We start from the raw sequence: 16760 nt of genomic DNA, 5'->3' as shown, positions 1-16760 counted from the left end.
ATGGCCAGGTCAGGAGGGGTATAGGATGACCTATGGGAATCTTGTATGTGAAACTTGATGCCATTTGAATGTATTTGCAGAGATCCCAATGTCTCCGACCTCACTCGGTTCGAGGGGAGACAGCTTCTGTGTTCTGAATCTCTGTGGAGCGAGTCAGCCTTGCAAGTTGGTTAAAATAAGTAATACTATATCTACAAATCCATCTCGAGTTTTATTGAGGCCAGACTGACAGGTAAAGAATTCAATATTGTCACCTGCTGTCCCCACTGCTATTCGCCTTCACGATCGAACCACTAGCTATCGTCCTCAGAATAGCACGAAGCTGGAGGGGGATCCAAAGGGGAGGCAGAGAGCACAGAGTCTCGCTCTATGCAGAAGGTAGGGCAGGGGCAAAGTATAATAGAGGGGAGCCAGAGGGGAGGAAAGACAAGGGAACTCAAACTGGAAGGAGAGCATGGGAAACGACAACAACCACAACCAACACAGCAGAGCAACAGAGAGTAAGAAAGTACAGGAGGAAGGAACAACAGACAGCCGAGGCAGAGGCAAACACACAACAGCAAAAACCGACCGGGCGAAGCAAGTAACATCAGGGGCGCTGCCCAGGTGCCCCGCCCACCCAGTTTTGTGTTTTGTTTTGCTTGTTCTGTATGTATTTTCTTTTTTTTTTTTAAAGCGGGGGGGACTGCAATTTCCCCACTTAATAACATATTAAAATGTAGGAAATGTGGAAGCGAGTTTGCACACAGCAAAGTCCAAAAACAGAAACAAAATAAATGACAATCATCAGTTTAGATGTTGGTTGAAAAACAAATGTTCAAATTGTTCCATGGGATATTTTTATGTCCAACTGAGGTGGCAATTGTCTTTTTTGAAAGCTGCCACCGTGGTACGGTACTAAAGTGCTAGTGTAGATTGCATGCTCAAGTGGGACTTGAATTCACAACCTGCCTACTCAGTGGTGATTCCAGAATGCTGTTAGACACCCTTTAACTCACCTCAAGCCGTCAGGAAAATGTGCAGGGCCTGGAAAGAGGAGCAGAGCAAAAGCAAGGGAAAAAAACTGGAATAACAATCCTTCAGAAAATTTAAATTGAAAAAATTTGTAATTGAAATTGTGATCAAATCTGCATTAATCTCTGAAAGCAATTTCCAAAAGTTTAAATTAAGAAAACACTGTAAAAATAGATGACACAGAAAAGTCCAGACAACGTCATGTGCTTGCTACCAGATCACCTTCAGTCTCTTCGTCATTGAGTTCAGTGCTGGTCGTTGACTTCCACGATGGAGCAAAGAGAAGATCGGCTTTTCTTGCAATAAATTGTTGTATAGCAATATTATCAATTCTTCTATCCCTTCTGCAAAACAGTAGTGCGGTGCATTAATAACATAATTACTCTCTGTTCTGTGATGTTGTCCGATTAGCCATAACTAGTATCTGAATGATTCATTGGTACGCTGATGTATCAGCCTCCCCGAACAGGTGCCAGAATGTGGCGACTAGGGGCTTTTCACAGTAACTTCATTTGAAGCCTACTTGTGACAATAAGCGATTTTCATTTCATGTACCATGAAGTTTAGCAAACTGACTGATCATTCAAAAATATCTAATACTTGAACGCATGCAAAACAGAAAAGCTATTATTGCATGTAATCTTAAATCGCATTAATCATGTTTCAGTACATTGTACACCATGTTGGTTCGATACATGAAAGAAAAATAATTTTTTGGCCTGATCATAGAACATTTTTGACCTGACAATACTGTAATATTGTCCAAGGAGGCAGAAGTCCCATCATCAGAATTCCTTTTATTTAAAAACACAACAGCTGAACAACCATGTCCATTCAGTCTGCTGTCTACACCGGGAGTGCAGAGGACCTGACACTCCCTGTTATATACACAGAAAGGGGTTCCCTGATTGGGCCACTAATCAGGGAACTCGTATTCTAATTGGCCAATCTCAAAGGCCTGGCCCAAGTCATTACACCCCTCCTCCATGTTAAGTAATGGGTTAAGAGACATTGCAATTAGTTGTCTCATTTATGTTAAGTATCCATTAATTGACACTGATATGTAAAGGGGCTTCAGGTGGCCTCTGTCAGGTGATGTATAGTTAAGAGTTTTGTGCAAAGGCTGTTGAAATGAAATAAATGGGTGTTTGTGAAAAAGGAACAGAACTTTAGACTCTTCATATCACAGCAACTAAAAGGTCTAACACTAGCCCCCCCACCCCCCAAAGTCCGAGGAGCCCCCATGGTCCTCGTGACTCACGGGTCTCCTGCTTCGTTTTTGCACCGGGTCCGGCCCCTCCACTTCGGCCTCCGACATACGGGGGGGGGGGGGGGGGTATAACGGCTAGGCTCCCGTCTTTTCCGATGTGAGCGCCTGAGGGGCGATTCGCTCCTTTCCTCTGGCGGCAGGGGTACAGCTGCGGCATCATCCACGGTGTCCATATCCGAGTCCGATGTCCTCACCAGTGGTGTCGGAGGGGCGTGAATAGTTTGTCGGGGAGGACTCTCCACGGTCCTTGGTATGCTGGTCTGAGTCAGCTCCGCAGGAGGAGGAAACGAATCTAAGGACCGTCCTGGTCCAGGTGTTTCTTTATTACATATTTTCCCACATGTATCTCATACGACACAGGTCCTGTCCTGGCTTTGACTGTTCCTGCTACCCACGTGGGGCCTTTTGCATAATTTCTGACCCATACATTTTCACCCGTGTTGAACTGCCTTTCTCGGCAAGTGTTGTCATGGCCTCTGTAGGGTCTTTTGGTGTCGCTCTATTCTGCCACCTAAATTCGGGAATAGTAGACTCAGCCGAGTTCGGAGTTGTCTGCCCATGAGTAGCTCTGCCGGTGCTATTCCCGTTGTGGCGTGTGGGGTTGTTCTGTAGTCAAATAGCCAGCGCGACAGTTGGGTGTCCAATGATGCTGCTGACTGTTTCTTCAACCCGACTTTTACGGTCTGGATGGCTATCTCCGCCAAACCATTTGATGCCGGATGGTATGGTGCCGTCCTCATGTGCCGAATGCCATTCGACTTCATAAATTTTGTGAAGTCCTGGCTGGTGAAAACCGATCCATTATCCGAAACTAACACCTCCGGGATACCATGAGTTGCGAATGAGGTGTGGAGTTTTTCAATGGTAGTTGTTGAATTTGCAGAGTTCATTTTGTAGACGTCCAGCCATTTGGAATAGGCGTCTACTATTATAAAAGACATTGAACCCATAAACGAGCCTGCAGAATCGACATGAAGTCGCGACCATGGTCTACCTGGCTATTCCCATGGGTGCAGCGGGGCTGGCAGTGGCACCTTCTGCCCTTGTTGGCATTCTATCAATGCCGCTACGTCTGTGTCCAGGCCGGCCACCAGACATAGCTTCTGGCTTCATTTTTGAGACTCCAGGGTGCCCATGATGTAGTTCAGCCAGTATGGCTCGACGGCCTCGACTTGGAACTACTACTCGAGCCCCCCACAGCAGGATCCCGTCTTCCACGGTGATCTGCTCTCTTCTGCTCCAGCAAGGGTGGAATTCCGCCTGGACCAGTCGTTCCACCATAGCACCATATGTTTTATTTTTGATAAAACCGGGTCCCTTTGGGTCCATAAACAAATATTGTGTGGGGCCACTGGGAGTGTGTCCAGGAAATGTAACGTCATTACCGTTTCCTCTATTTTGGGTACTAATGGCGGGGTGTCCTGTAATGGCAGCCTGCTTAGTGCATCGGCGTTTGCCACCCGGGTTCCTGGCTGATGCTCCAGTTGGTACTGGTATGCCGCCAGTAGTAGGGCCCAGCGTTGGATTGGGGGCGAAGCTATTGGTGATATTGCTTTGTCTTTTTTCAACAAACCCAGCAATGGCTTGTGGTCTGTAATTATAGTGAATTTCCGCCCGTAAAAGTACTGGTGAAATTTCTTCACCACAAATATTACAGCCAGTCCTTCCTTTTCGATTTGGGAGTCCTGGAAGCAAACGCTACAGGTCGTTCCTGTCCGTTTTGCCCTGTGTGTGCCAAAACTGCACCAACGCCATATGGAGACACATCGCACGTGAGCACCAACTCTTTCCTGGGGTTGTAGTGTGCCACGACGTTCTCTGAGGAAAGCTATTCTTTTTTCTTGAAAGCCCGGTCTTGGCGGGCGGACCACTCCCAGGCTTGCCCCTTTTTTTGTAATTGGTGTTGGGGGTTCAAGTTGGAAGCTCTGTTCTCTATGAACTTTCCATATTATGTCACCAATCCTAAAAAAGACCTGAACTCCTGGACTGTGGTGGGGGCCAGGGAATCTTTAATCCCCTCACCCGATCCTCCAAAGGGTGTAGCCCTGATTTGTCAACCTTGAACCCCAGATAGGTTACTTGAGGTGCAATAAAAACACATTTCTCCCTCTTTAGACGCATGCCTGCTGCTGAAAACCTCCCAAGGACTTCCTCCAGGTTTTGCAGGTTTTCTGCCTTTATTTTTCCTGTAATGAGGACGACGTCCAGGTAAATGGCGACTTGTGGTAGCCCTTGCAATATATTCTCCATTGTCCTCTGGAATATCGCACAAGCTGACGATACCCCGAAGGGTAATCTTGTATACTGAAAAAGGCCCTTCAGGGTGTTTATCGTTGAGAATGTTTGGGACTCTTCGTCCAGCTTCAGTTGGAGATATGCGTGGCTCATATCCAGCTTTGAGAATAAGACTCCTCCAGCCAGCTTTGCATACAAATCCTCAATCTGGGGAATTGGGTAGTTGTCCAGTTGTGAGTAGCGATTAAGCGTTTGTTTGAAATCTCCACAAAGGTGGCCGAGCCGTCCAGCATAAGGATAGGCACCACGGGGGCCGCCCACTCTGAAAACTCACGCTCTAATCGTTTTATTTCCATATCGACTTTCTGCCTTAATGCGAATGGTACTGGTTGGGCCTTGTAGAATTTTGGGACTGCCTCTGGATCTACATGCAATGTCGCCTTTGTTCCCTTTATTGTTCCGAGCCCTTCTCGGAAAACCTCTGGTATTTGCACAGGAGTTCGCTCAGGCGACCATTTTCCAGCTGGAAAATGTGTTCCCAATCCAGCTGTATCTCTTTTAGCCAGTTTCGTCCCAATAAGCTTGGCCCCACAACTTTCACTACCATTAAAGGCAGTCTAACCAATTGCTCTCCATAAGCCACAGTTACATGTGTTGTGCCCAACACTCTCAGTGGCTTCCCCAGTGTATGTCCTCAGTTTTGCCGAGGCCCAGGTTAGGGATAAGGGTTGGAGTCCAGTACGAATTTTATTGAATACTGTTTCCCCTATCACTGATGCGGCTACTCCAGTGTCGACTTCAATCAGTGTAGGACGTCCATTCAACCTTAGGGATAATTTAATGGGTTTTGATTTCACCATCGTTACACAATTTAGTTGTTCCTTGTCGGAGTAGGTGGGGCTTCTAGGGTATGCATTCTCCTGTACCCCGGCCTACGTGACCTTCTCCTAGATGATGGTTTTGTCTTCTATTTCTCCTTTCTGTTTCCGACCTCTGGCAACAACTACAATATTTTGACCGGTGAAAGGCTGCAGGGGCTGCCGTCTGTCTGGACCTAATTTTCCCTTGCTTGGGAGAGCTTCAGCGAGTGGGCCTGGTTGACTTGGTATCCGAGTCGTTCCGGAGGGTGGCTATGCAGTTGCCTATCCCCCAGCGGTAGTCCCTTAACTCAGTCTACCTCCATTGGAGTACCCAGCGCTCCGTTTGCCGCTTTTTCAAAGGACAAAGCCAGCTGCAATGCTCGTTTGCAATCCAGCTTGGCCGCTGCTAACAGACGTTTCTGGGTTGCTAAATTATTTATTCCACATACCAAACGGTCTCGGAGCATCTCATTTTACGTCAGGCCAAATTCGCAAGCCTCTGCTGATCGCCTTAATCTTGTTAAAAAGTTTGTAACTGACTCCCCAGTGTCTCGGTATACGGAGTAAAACCGGTACCTTTGCAGGATCAGAGGTGGCTTGGGGTCATGGTATTCTTTTATTAAGTCCGCCAATTCCTGGAAAGTTTTCGTGTCTGGAACCTCTGGAAAAGTGAGACTGCGCATAATGGCAAAGGCTGCTGGCCCACACACGGTCAGCAAAATGACCCATTGCTTTTCATCTGGAATGATATCGTTTGTTCTAAATAAGTACTTCACCCGCTCTACATATTGGGCCCAGTCTTCCACTGCAGGGTCAAGAGTCCAACTTTCCGAATAAAGGCATTTTGTCTGTCAGTGGCTTACCCTCAATATGCGGCAGCTGCTGACGAGCAGGTTTCTTTGGGTCGTTCCGTTTTCCTCGTCGCCACTGTAATATGTCCAAGGAGGCAGAAGTCCCATCACCAGAATCCCTTTCATTTACAAACCCAACAGCTGAACAACCATGACCATTCAGTCTGCTGTCTACACCGGAAGTGCAGAGGATCTGACACTCCCTGTTATATACACAGAAAGGGGTTCCCTGATTGGGCCACTAATCAGAGGATTCGTATTCTAATTGGCCAATCTCAAAGGCCTGGCCTAAGTCATTACAAATACAAAGTTTTTTGATGACGAGGATGCAACAGTTCGGTTGATGCCTCTATCACCAGCCATCAATGGCGATGCAAAGTCATCTACAATTTAAATTTTGTTGGTACAGTCAAGTTAAAAGTTCTAATTTATTCAACTGTTTAAAATTTAAAATTTTCCTTTTCAAAAGGATACAGACTGGAGATGCACCTAGGCAAAGATTTCCAACATGTTTAGTGTTCTGCAGTTCAATTAGTGTCTAATTCACTGCCGTTTCTCTTGCTGGACAGCCTATCTTGAAGAAATTCTGCTCTTCTCTCAAACAGGATTTCAGTTTGTTCCTTTTACCCCGTTCATCTTCATTGCTTTCTATTCCCTTCTCATGAGACTTCAGTTCCTGGAGCAGGCCAGAGGCTGCAGGGTTGCTGGGAGAGGTGAGTGCATATTTAAAAGAGACTTCAGTTCCTGGAGCAGGCCACAGGCTGCAGGGTTGCTGGGAGAGGAGAGTGCATATTTAAAAGTGCTTAGTTTACAGGTCGAGTGGCAGTTGGAGACTTCAGTTCCTGGAGCGGGCCTATTGGCTCATTGGAAATCAGGCAGGGTACAAAAGGTGTGGCAGGAGTGCCCTTAGACACGGAGTGCTGATTGGAACAGAGTGCACCTGAGTTTAGGTGAGTGACTGAGTGCTGATTGGAACAGAGTGCATCTGAGTTTAGGTGAGTGACTGAGTGCTGATTGGAACAGAGTGCATCGGAGTTTAGGTGAGTGACTGAGTGCTGATTGGAACAGAGTGCATCTGGGTTTAGGTGAGTGACTGCGTGCTGATTGGAAAAGAGTGCACCTGAGTTTAGGTGAGTGACTGAGTTCGGGTGAGTGGCGAGAGAGGGCTGTGTTTTTGTTGGTGTTCGGGTTTATCCTTGAGGTTCTATAAAAAAAATGTTTTAAACAATTATTTAAATTAATTAACTAGTTGAATATGGCTGGACAGGTGATGTGTTGTTGCTGTATGATGATGGAACTGGTGGATCCCATTGAGACCGTCAGTGACCACATCTGCAGCAAGTGTTGGCTGCTCGAGGAACTTCGGCTCAGAATTGATGAGCTGGAGACCGAGCTGCACACACTGCGGCACATCAGGGAGGGGGAAAATTACCTGAACGCTTTGTTTCAGGAGGCAGTCACACCCGGTAGAATAAGTACTATTAATTCGGTCAGTGGTCAGGGACAGAGCGGTGTGACTGCAAGGGAGGCAGGCAGGGGGATCCTGAGTTTAGGAGTTGAGGAGCTTCAGCCCTTGACCTTATCCAACAGGTATGAGGTACTTGCTCCCTGTGTGGATGAGGAAGAGGGCTGTAGGGAGGACTGACCACTGCACCGTGGTACAGGAAGCCATTCAAGAGGGAGGAGCAAAAAGACAAGTGGTAGTTGTAGGGGATTCTATAATTAGGGGGATTGATGGCATCCTTTGTAAGCCAGATCGTGAGTCCCGCATGGTATGTTGCCTGCCCGGTGCCAGGGTGAGGGACATCTCTGATCGGCTTGAAAGGATTTTGGAGAGGGAGGGGGAGGATCCAGTTGCTGTGGTCCACGTTGGGACTAACAACATAGGTAAGACTAGGAAAGAAGACCTGTTTGGGGATTATCAAACACTAGGGACTAAATTAAAGAACAGGCCCTCCAAGGTTATAATCTCTGGATTACTACCCGAGCCACGTGCCAATTGGCATAGGGTTGAGAAAATTAGGGAAGTTAACACGTGGCTAAAGGAGTGGTGCGGGAAAGAGGGATTCCATTTCATGGGGCATTGGCATCAGTACTGGGGCAGGAGGGACCTGTACCGTTGGGACAGTCTTCACCTGAACCATTCTGGGACCAGTGTTCTAGCGAATAGGATAAATAGGTTGGTCACAAGGACTTTAAACTAGCAAGTTGGGGGGGAAGGGAAGGGTAAAGCTATGGACAGTATAATGGTTAATGGAGAGCAAGGCAGCAGGTTACGTGACAGGTTATTATGTAGAGATATGGGTTCAAAGACAAGGAAAATTAGGAGAAAGGGTAAGAGGAAAAATAATTTGCGAAAAGTTACTGATCAAGGTGTTAGCCCAATCATGATGCTCCTATCTATTTTTTGAAAAAGGCCTTAGTGATCAATATAGGGAGATATATTGATATCTCAATATATTGAAACACAAATAGGACCCTCGGGAGGACCATCATCTTAATCGCCTGCACTCTGCCCGCCAGTGACAGCGGCTGCATTTCCCACCTTTTGAAATCCTCTTCCATTTGCTCCACCAGCCGAGTCAGATTGAGTCTGTGTAAGGTTCCCCAGCTCCTGGCTATCTGAATCCCCAGGTATCGGAAGTTTCTTTCCACTCTCCTTAGCGGCAGGCCATCTATCCCTCTACTCTGGTCCCCAGGGTGTATCGCGAAAAGCTCACTCTTCCCAATGTTAAGCCTATATCCCGAGAAATCTCCAAACTCCCTCAATATCTGCATAACCTCTATCATCCCCCCACTGGATCCGCCACATATAGCAGTAGGTCATCTGCGTAGAGTGACACTCGGTGTTCCTCTCCCCCTCTAACCACCCCTCTCCATTTCCTGGAAAGCTTTTTCTTTTAGCATGCAACAGTTGAAGGACCTTGAGCACTATCTGGAGTCCGGGTTCCCCAGCTCTCAGCATAGCCTACAATATAGGATTTAGTCAGTCCAAAGCTCCTCAAAGATAATTCAGCAACAAGTTGCTTACCAAAAATGTGACCCAACAAACAAGGTCAAAAAAAAGAGCCCATAAAAATAAGACATAGTCAATGGGCAAACACTTAATTACAGAAAAAAGATCCAATTAGATCCTACTTTATGGTCAAATGAAATTACCACTATTCATTTCATTTTTTACTGAACATGATGTTACAGCTTTCAATGTCTAACTAATCCCTTCTGTCCGAGTTTGCTCAGGTCGAGACTGACATAGTTTGCATGCCAAGTGTAATGAGCCTTGTGGGATGGCTGTGGATAGTGTTGCATCAAAGAATAATTGCTGAAAAGAAGCTGCAATGACAAAAGAGCAGTTGGTATGAGGAAGCATATACTATCCAGGTCACTTCTGGCATTGGTCACGGTGACAGGATATATAAAAACAAAAATAATTGGGGTTACCAACCGTGTCTAACTTTATGGAAAATTAAGCTACAGCCAGGGTTGACCTAGTCCAAGAAAACCAACTACTTCTCCCTGGACCTTACTACCTACCTATCAATTACCAAGTCCCAGGATTCCCTGCTTGATCCTCAGTGGACTAACATGGCAAATGGTGCCTTCTCCTCAGGATCCAAACTGTTGTCATTATTTCCCCCCGCACTCTCCCAGTTCTAAAAAGCAGACTTTCGATCCATCACATCTAGCAAATAGCTCCCAGAGACACCAACAATCCTGTCCATCCTTTCCCCAAAACTGTCTGCAGCTCACAAACCAGGTTCTTGCAGTACCACAACACCAACCACAAATGGCATCTTCCAATGACTGGGGCCACAGTGCACTATCCTTCAATATCTCTGAAACTTTGACAGTCATTCAGACCATCTTCCAATACATGTCCTCCACGATCCAGTTCAGAAGGACGGTCCTTGCCACAGCATCTTAAAGGATTAATGGGAAGATAAAAGCATTCAACCCTGCTAGGAACTCCACACCCTTGGCACCAATTACACCAGTCATTGTCACAGATTAAATTAGACTGTTAATAACTCTGAAGCCCTGTTCAAAAAGCACAGCTTTGCATGCTAGCAACTTCTCAAGGAAAATTTGAGATGGGCAACAAATGCTGGCAGAGCGAGCAACACCCACATCCTGTGAAAGAATAAAAAAGTCCTATCTCTAACAAAGACAGTTTACTTCCATATCACAACATCTTGCATATCTCACACCTCACATACCTCAGTCCACCTCCTGCTGAGACACTTATCTTTGCTTCTGTCACCTCCAGGCTCAATTATATCAAACCTCCCCCATGCCATGGTCTCCCATTCTCCTCAAACTCAAATTCATTCCGAATTCTGCGACTGTATCTTATCTCATATTAAGTCCTACTCATCCATTGCAGGTGAGCATGCTGACCTACACTAGTTCCAATTTAAAAATCCTGCTTTTGTGTTCAAGTCTATTCATTATTTACATTCCTCATCTTTGTAACCTCCTCCAGAAATAGAATCAGCCTCAAACTCTGTAGTTGGATTCTTTGACAACTTTGCATCATTTGCCACGCGAGGCAGATATTAGGATCTGGGTCCAGAAATGAGACCCCAATGTAGCAGGTAATTTAGGGGTTAAACAGACCGAGGGGAAAAAACCTGCCAGCACAGTCAGAGGTGTACGCCGACACCTCGCTGGGTTACATTGTCCCAGTTAGACTTGAACCCATTAGTGGGAATGCACAGGATTCCCAGATACATTGTTCTTCAAGATACTCCTGTCTGACCAGCTATTAGCCCATTACAAAGTCTGATGGGCTCTTTGCCCATCAATGGGAGGTTAGTTGTTTATCAATAGCGTGACTGTTCTTTTTGTATAAATGGGAGTGGGCAATCAAACAACCAAGATAATGCCGATGGCTCCAAGCCTGGAAACCCCCAGCAGAGAACCTTTGTTTGTGGGGCTGGGCAGAACTTAGACAGAGAAAGAAAGAGAGAAAAATGCTGTTGTGAAGTTACACAAGGAGGCTTTAGAAATCGATTGAGAAGGTCATGAAAGTCGCCACCAAGTCAGGCTTTGGAAAAAGGGTTCAGAATGAATGTCCCTACCAGAATAAAAATTGCTTCGTAAATGCAAATATTGCCTTTGTCTGACTGTGAAAGTGGCATGAGAGCTGCATGTTCTGTTACAGTGTTGTTTAATGGGAACTAATGAGTTATGGTTAAGAAACTGCATGTAATCTGTTATTGTTAGAGTTGAAGTTTAAAAGTTCAAATAATTTTCTTTTAATAAAGTTGGTTTATAAAATGACCACGCCCTATTTCTTATATTGTCACTCCTGGAGTGAATTGATCTTTCCGCACCGTTCCTTTCCTGAATTCCACCACTTCACTCTTCTCCTTTAAGACATTCCTTAAAACACATCTCTGATCAATCTTTCATTCATCCCTCCTAGTATAGTCCTCTTTGGCTTTCTGTCCATTTTTGATTGGACTTCTGTGGTGGCTTGGAATAATTATTCAGATTAAAAAGGTACTAGATGAATGCAAGTTGTTGTTGCTTACTGCCACTGTCATTTGAAGCCAGGTCAGTAATGCCTAGTTTCTGGTGTTGGGTATATATATCCAAATTTTAAAAAGTTAAGGAGCATACGTTAACTTAGCAAATTGAATCTACAATTGAAAAATGTAACTGAAAAATCTGCAATTGAAAATAGGTCACTGGCTTAAGCAATCCTAAAATATTTAAGTACATTTTGAAAATGACCAATAGTGAAAGCGTGATCTCAATTAAGTCAATTCCCTTCTCCAACAGCACTTGGTAAAATGCCACCAGTGGCATCTTTGAGCATAGGAGGACATTATAATTGAAATCCATACAGCTAATTTTCATCTACTCCAATAAAGTTCTGTTAACCATTTTCAAATATTATTAAACTTAGGAAAGCGCACTTCCAATTGGATTTGAAGGAGAAAACATAATTTAGACTTAAGTCTGTCAATAATTTGCCATTCACCCAGAATGGGACACGTTTTAAAATTAAATATTGCGATTGGGGCAGCACGGTGGCACAGTGGTTAGCATTGCTGCCTCACAGCACAGAGGTCCCAGGTTCGATTCTGGCTCTGGGTCACTATAAGTGTGGAGTTTGCACATTCTCCCTGTATTTGCGTGGGTTTCGACCCCACAACCGAAAGATGTGCAGGGTAGGTGGACTGGCCACGCTAAATTGTCCCTTAATTGGAAAAAATGAATTGGGTAATCTAAATGTTTTTTTTTAAATTGCGATTGAATCCACAGGCCTGACTCTGGTCAGGATTTGGAGCCGCCTACAAGTCGATGAAATCATGCCCATGACTCCGCACACACAAACACAGGCGCAAAATAAACAGGCGCGGGCCTGTGGCGGCGCACTTTGGATGATTAGCGTTTTGTGCAGCAGTAAAGGACTCCCCGCACTGCTGCTGGTTAAAGTAGGCGTGGGCTGACGGTGCAGCCCGGTTAATAAAGACAGAGATCGCGGTACCTGTGGTGAAGCGCTGTTTTCAAGAACTCGGCCGAGACGCTCTGAATGTCTGCGTTCTCATATTGTTCACTTTTCAGAAGGGACAACAAGGTGGGCCCATGATAACCCACCGACTGGCGCATGAGGTCCTTGTTCATATTCAGCAGCAATTTAGCTCCGGCTGGCGAAGCCCCTCGACATACTGCCTCCAGAAGCTGGCTGAGGTGAAGCGAGGGCGAACGTGGCACGGCCCAACAAACAGGTGAGACCGGGCAGACATATCAGCCCGAGGACCGGAGACTCAACACGCGCCTGCGCGCTCGCCGCCTCTCCCCACCCCGCATGCGCATGTTCCTCTGCTGCGAGTTTGCACAGTCGCCTTCTCGCCTCCCGCATGCGCACTTTCTCCTGCTGAGAGTTTGCACAGTGACCTTCTCTCCTCTCGTTGGCCCAGCCAGTTTGTGAAACGGAAAGCCCGGTCTCACCTGTCTGCCTTGCATCACCTGGCTGCTCGAAAAGCAAAATACTGTGGGTGCTGCTAGATATCTGAAATGAAAGCAGAAAATGCTGGAAAAACTCAGCAGAAGTAGGCAGCCTCTAGAACATAAGAACTAGGAGCAGGACTAGGCAATTCAACCCCTTGAGCCTGCTCCACCATTCATGGCTGATCTCATCTCTACCTCAGCTCCACTTTTCTGCCCGTTCTTCATAGCCCTTTAACCGATTATGAATTTTAAAATGTGTCTGTCTCCTCCTTAAGCTTATTCAATATCCCGGCATCCACTGCACTTTGGGGTAGTGAATTCCACAGATTCCCGGCAGTTTGAGAGAAGTAATTTTTCCTCATCTCTGTTTTACATCTGCTATCCTAAAATTATGACCTCTCGTTCTAGATTGCCCCACAAGATGAACGTCCACTCGATATCAACGTTGTCAATCCCTATCTTGTATCTTATTTACCTCAATTAGATCTCTCATTCTGTGTAGACCTATACTGCTCAATCTCTCTTCATAAGACAAACACCTCATCTCTGAACTCAATCTTGTGAACCTCCCCTGAACTGCCTCTAATGCAATTACATCCCTCCTCAAATAAGGGGACCAAAGCTGTACACAGTACTCCAGGTGCAGTCTCACCAATAGAACATAGAACATTACAGCGCAGTACAGGCCCTTCGGCCCTCGATGTTGCGTCGACCTGTGAAACCACTCTAAAGCCCATCTACACTATTCCCTTATCGTCCACATGTCTATCCAATGACCATTTGAATGCCCTTCATGTTGGCGAGTCCATTACTGTTGCAGGCAGGGCATTCCACGCCCTTACTACTCTGAGTAAAGAACCTATCTCTGACATCTGACCTATATCTATCTCCCCTCAATTTAAAGCTATGTCCCCTCGTGCCAGACATCACCATCCGAGGAAAAAGGCTCTCACTGTCCACCCTATCCAATCCTCTGATCATCTTGCATGTCTCAATTAAGTCACCTCTTAACCTTCTCTCTAACGAAAACAGCCTCAAGTTCCTCAGCCTTTCCTCATAAGATCTTCCCTCCATACCAGGCAACATTCTGGTAAATCTTCTCTGCACCCATTCCATTGCTTCAACATCCTTCCTATAATGCGGCGACCAGAATTGCACGCAATACTCCAAATGCGGCCGCACCAGAGTTTTGTACAGCTGCAAACATGAGCTCATGGCTCCGAAACTCAATCCCTCTATCAATAAAAGCTAACACATCGTACGCCTTCTTTTTAAAAAAAATATATATTTTATTCAAAATTTTTGGCCAACCATGACAGTACATTGTGTATCCTTTACACAGTAATATAACAATATAAATAACAATGGCCAGTTTTAAGCAAGAAATAAATAATATATAAACAACATCAAAATTAAAAAACAAAACTAAATGGCGACTGCGTTGTCCCAAATAAATACTCTCCAAAAATACAATTCAACAGTCCAATATACAATTACCTATAACAACAACCTATACATATTATACATGTACACTAACATCCCTGAGAGTCCTTCTGGTTCCCCCAAGCGCTCCCAGACTTGCAAACGTCCCATCTACAAACAGATCTCTCAATTGTGTTACTCCTGCTCTTTGCCATGTTCCAAATCCCCCATCCATTCTCCCCGGAGCAAACCTATGGTTATTTCTTATCGGGGACCACCCCGAGGCTCCCGTCTTACCCCTATGCCGTCTCCACTGCCCCCAGATTTTCAGAGTAGCCACCACCACCGGGCTTGTGGTGTATTTCTTCGGTGAGAACGGCAACGGCGGCGTCACCATAGCTTGTAGGCTAGTCCCCCTGCAGGACGCCCTCTCCAATCTCTTCCTCGCTGCTCCCTCCTCTTCTCCCATCCACTTGCATACCATTGAGATATTGGCAGCCCAGTAGTACTCACTTAGGCTCGGTAATGCCAGTCCCCCCCTATCCCTACTACGCTGCAAAAATCCCCTCCTCACTCTCGGGGTCTTTCCGGCCCACACAAAACTCATGATATTCTTCTCAATCCTTTTGAAAAAAGCCTTCGTGATCACCACCGGGAGGCACTGAAACACAAAAAGGAATCTCGGGAGGACCACCATTTTAACCGCCTGCACCCTCCCTGCCAGTGACAGGGATACCATGTCCCATCTCTTGAAGTCCTCCTCCATCTGTTCCACCAACCGCATTAAATTTAACCTATGCAATGTACCCCAATTCTTAGCTATCTGGATCCCCAAGTAGCGAAAGTCCCTTGTTACCTTCCTCAGCGGTAAGTCCTCTATTTCCCTGCTCTGCCCCCCTGGATGCACCACAAACAACTCACTTTTCCCCATGTTCAGTTTATACCCTGAAAATTCTCCAAACTCCCCAAGTATCCGCATTATCTCTGGCATCCCCTCCGCCGGGTCCGCCACATACAACAACAAATCGTCCGCATACAGAGATACCCGGTGTTCTTCTCCTCCCCTGAGTACTCCCCTCCACTTCCTGGAACCCCTCAATGCTATTGCCAGGGGCTCAATTGCAAACAATAATGGGGACAGAGGACATCCCTGCCTCGTCCCTCTATGGAGCCGAAAATATGCAGACCCCCGTCCATTCGTGACCACGCTCGCCATCGGGGCCCTATACAGCAGCTGTACCCATCTAATATACTCATCTCCAAAGCCAAATCTCCTCAACACCTCCCACAAATAATCCCACTCCACTCTATCAAATGCTTTCTCGGCATCCATCGCCACCACTATCTCTGCTTCCCCCTCTGGTGGGGGCATCATCATTACCCCTAGCAGCCTCCGTATATTCGTATTCAGCTGTCTCCCCTTCACAAACCCAGTTTGGTCCTCATGGACCACCCCTGGGACACAATCCTCTATCCTCATTGCCATTACCTTGGCCAGAATCTTAGCGTCTACATTCAGGAGGGAAATAGGCCTATAGGACCCGCATTGCAGTGGGTCTTTTTCTTTCTTTAGGAGAAGCGATATCGTTGCCTCTGACATAGTCGGGGGCAGCTGTCCCCTTTCCCTCGCCTTATTAAAGGTTCTCATCAGTAGCGGGGCGAGCAAGTCCACATATTTCCTGTAACATTCAACTGGGAATCCATCCGGTCCCGGAGCCTTCCCCGCCTGCATGCTCCTAATTCCTTTCACTACTTCCTCCATTTCGATCTGTGCTCCCAGTCCCACCCTCTCCTGCTCCTCCACCTTAGGAAATTCCAGCTGGTCCTGAAAACACATCATTCTCTCCTTCCCATCCGGGGGCTGAGCTTCATATAATCTTTCATAGAATGCCTTGAACACTCCATTCACTCTCTCCGCTCCCCGCTCCATCTCTCCCTCCGCATCCCTCACTCCCCCTATTTCCCTCGCTGCTCCCCTTTTCCTCAATTGGTGGGCCAGCAACCTGCTCGCCTTCTCCCCATATTCGTATTGTACACCCTGTGCCTTCCTCCACTGTGCCTCTGCAGTACCCGTAGTCAGCAAATCAAATTCTACGTGTAGCCTTTGCCTTTCCCTGTACAGTCCCTCCTCCGGTGCCTCCGCAT

The 16760-nt window shown here is 46.4% G+C and overlaps 2 protein-coding genes across 7 annotated transcripts in view; one reads left to right on the top strand and one right to left on the bottom strand.

The window, feature by feature from the left end:
• ttc14 (tetratricopeptide repeat domain 14) overlaps positions 1-12882 on the bottom strand; it is a 91760-nt gene extending 78878 nt beyond the window's left edge. For all 6 annotated transcript variants that reach the window (XM_072474197.1, XM_072474201.1, XM_072474199.1 and 3 more), the window contains exons 1-2: positions 12730-12882; positions 1237-1358 (exon numbers count right to left, since the gene is read on the bottom strand). In XM_072474197.1, the coding sequence (XP_072330298.1) occupies positions 1237-1358; positions 12730-12866 (259 nt within the window). In that variant the 5' untranslated portion in view covers positions 12867-12882. The remainder of the gene's footprint in view (positions 1-1236; positions 1359-12729) is intronic.
• Positions 12855-16760, top strand: part of abcc5 (ATP-binding cassette, sub-family C (CFTR/MRP), member 5) — a 194304-nt gene continuing 190398 nt past the window's right edge. Inside the window, exon 1 of the mRNA XM_072474195.1 lies at positions 12855-12970. The gene's annotated coding sequence lies outside the window, so the exon portion shown is untranslated. The remainder of the gene's footprint in view (positions 12971-16760) is intronic.

This window comes from Scyliorhinus torazame, chromosome 14 (assembly GCF_047496885.1).
Source record: "Scyliorhinus torazame isolate Kashiwa2021f chromosome 14, sScyTor2.1, whole genome shotgun sequence".
In the NCBI taxonomy this organism is placed as follows: domain Eukaryota; kingdom Metazoa; phylum Chordata; class Chondrichthyes; order Carcharhiniformes; family Scyliorhinidae; genus Scyliorhinus; species Scyliorhinus torazame.
The sequence above is the reverse complement of the archived record's forward strand: the minus strand, read 5'-3'. Positions and strand labels throughout refer to the sequence as shown.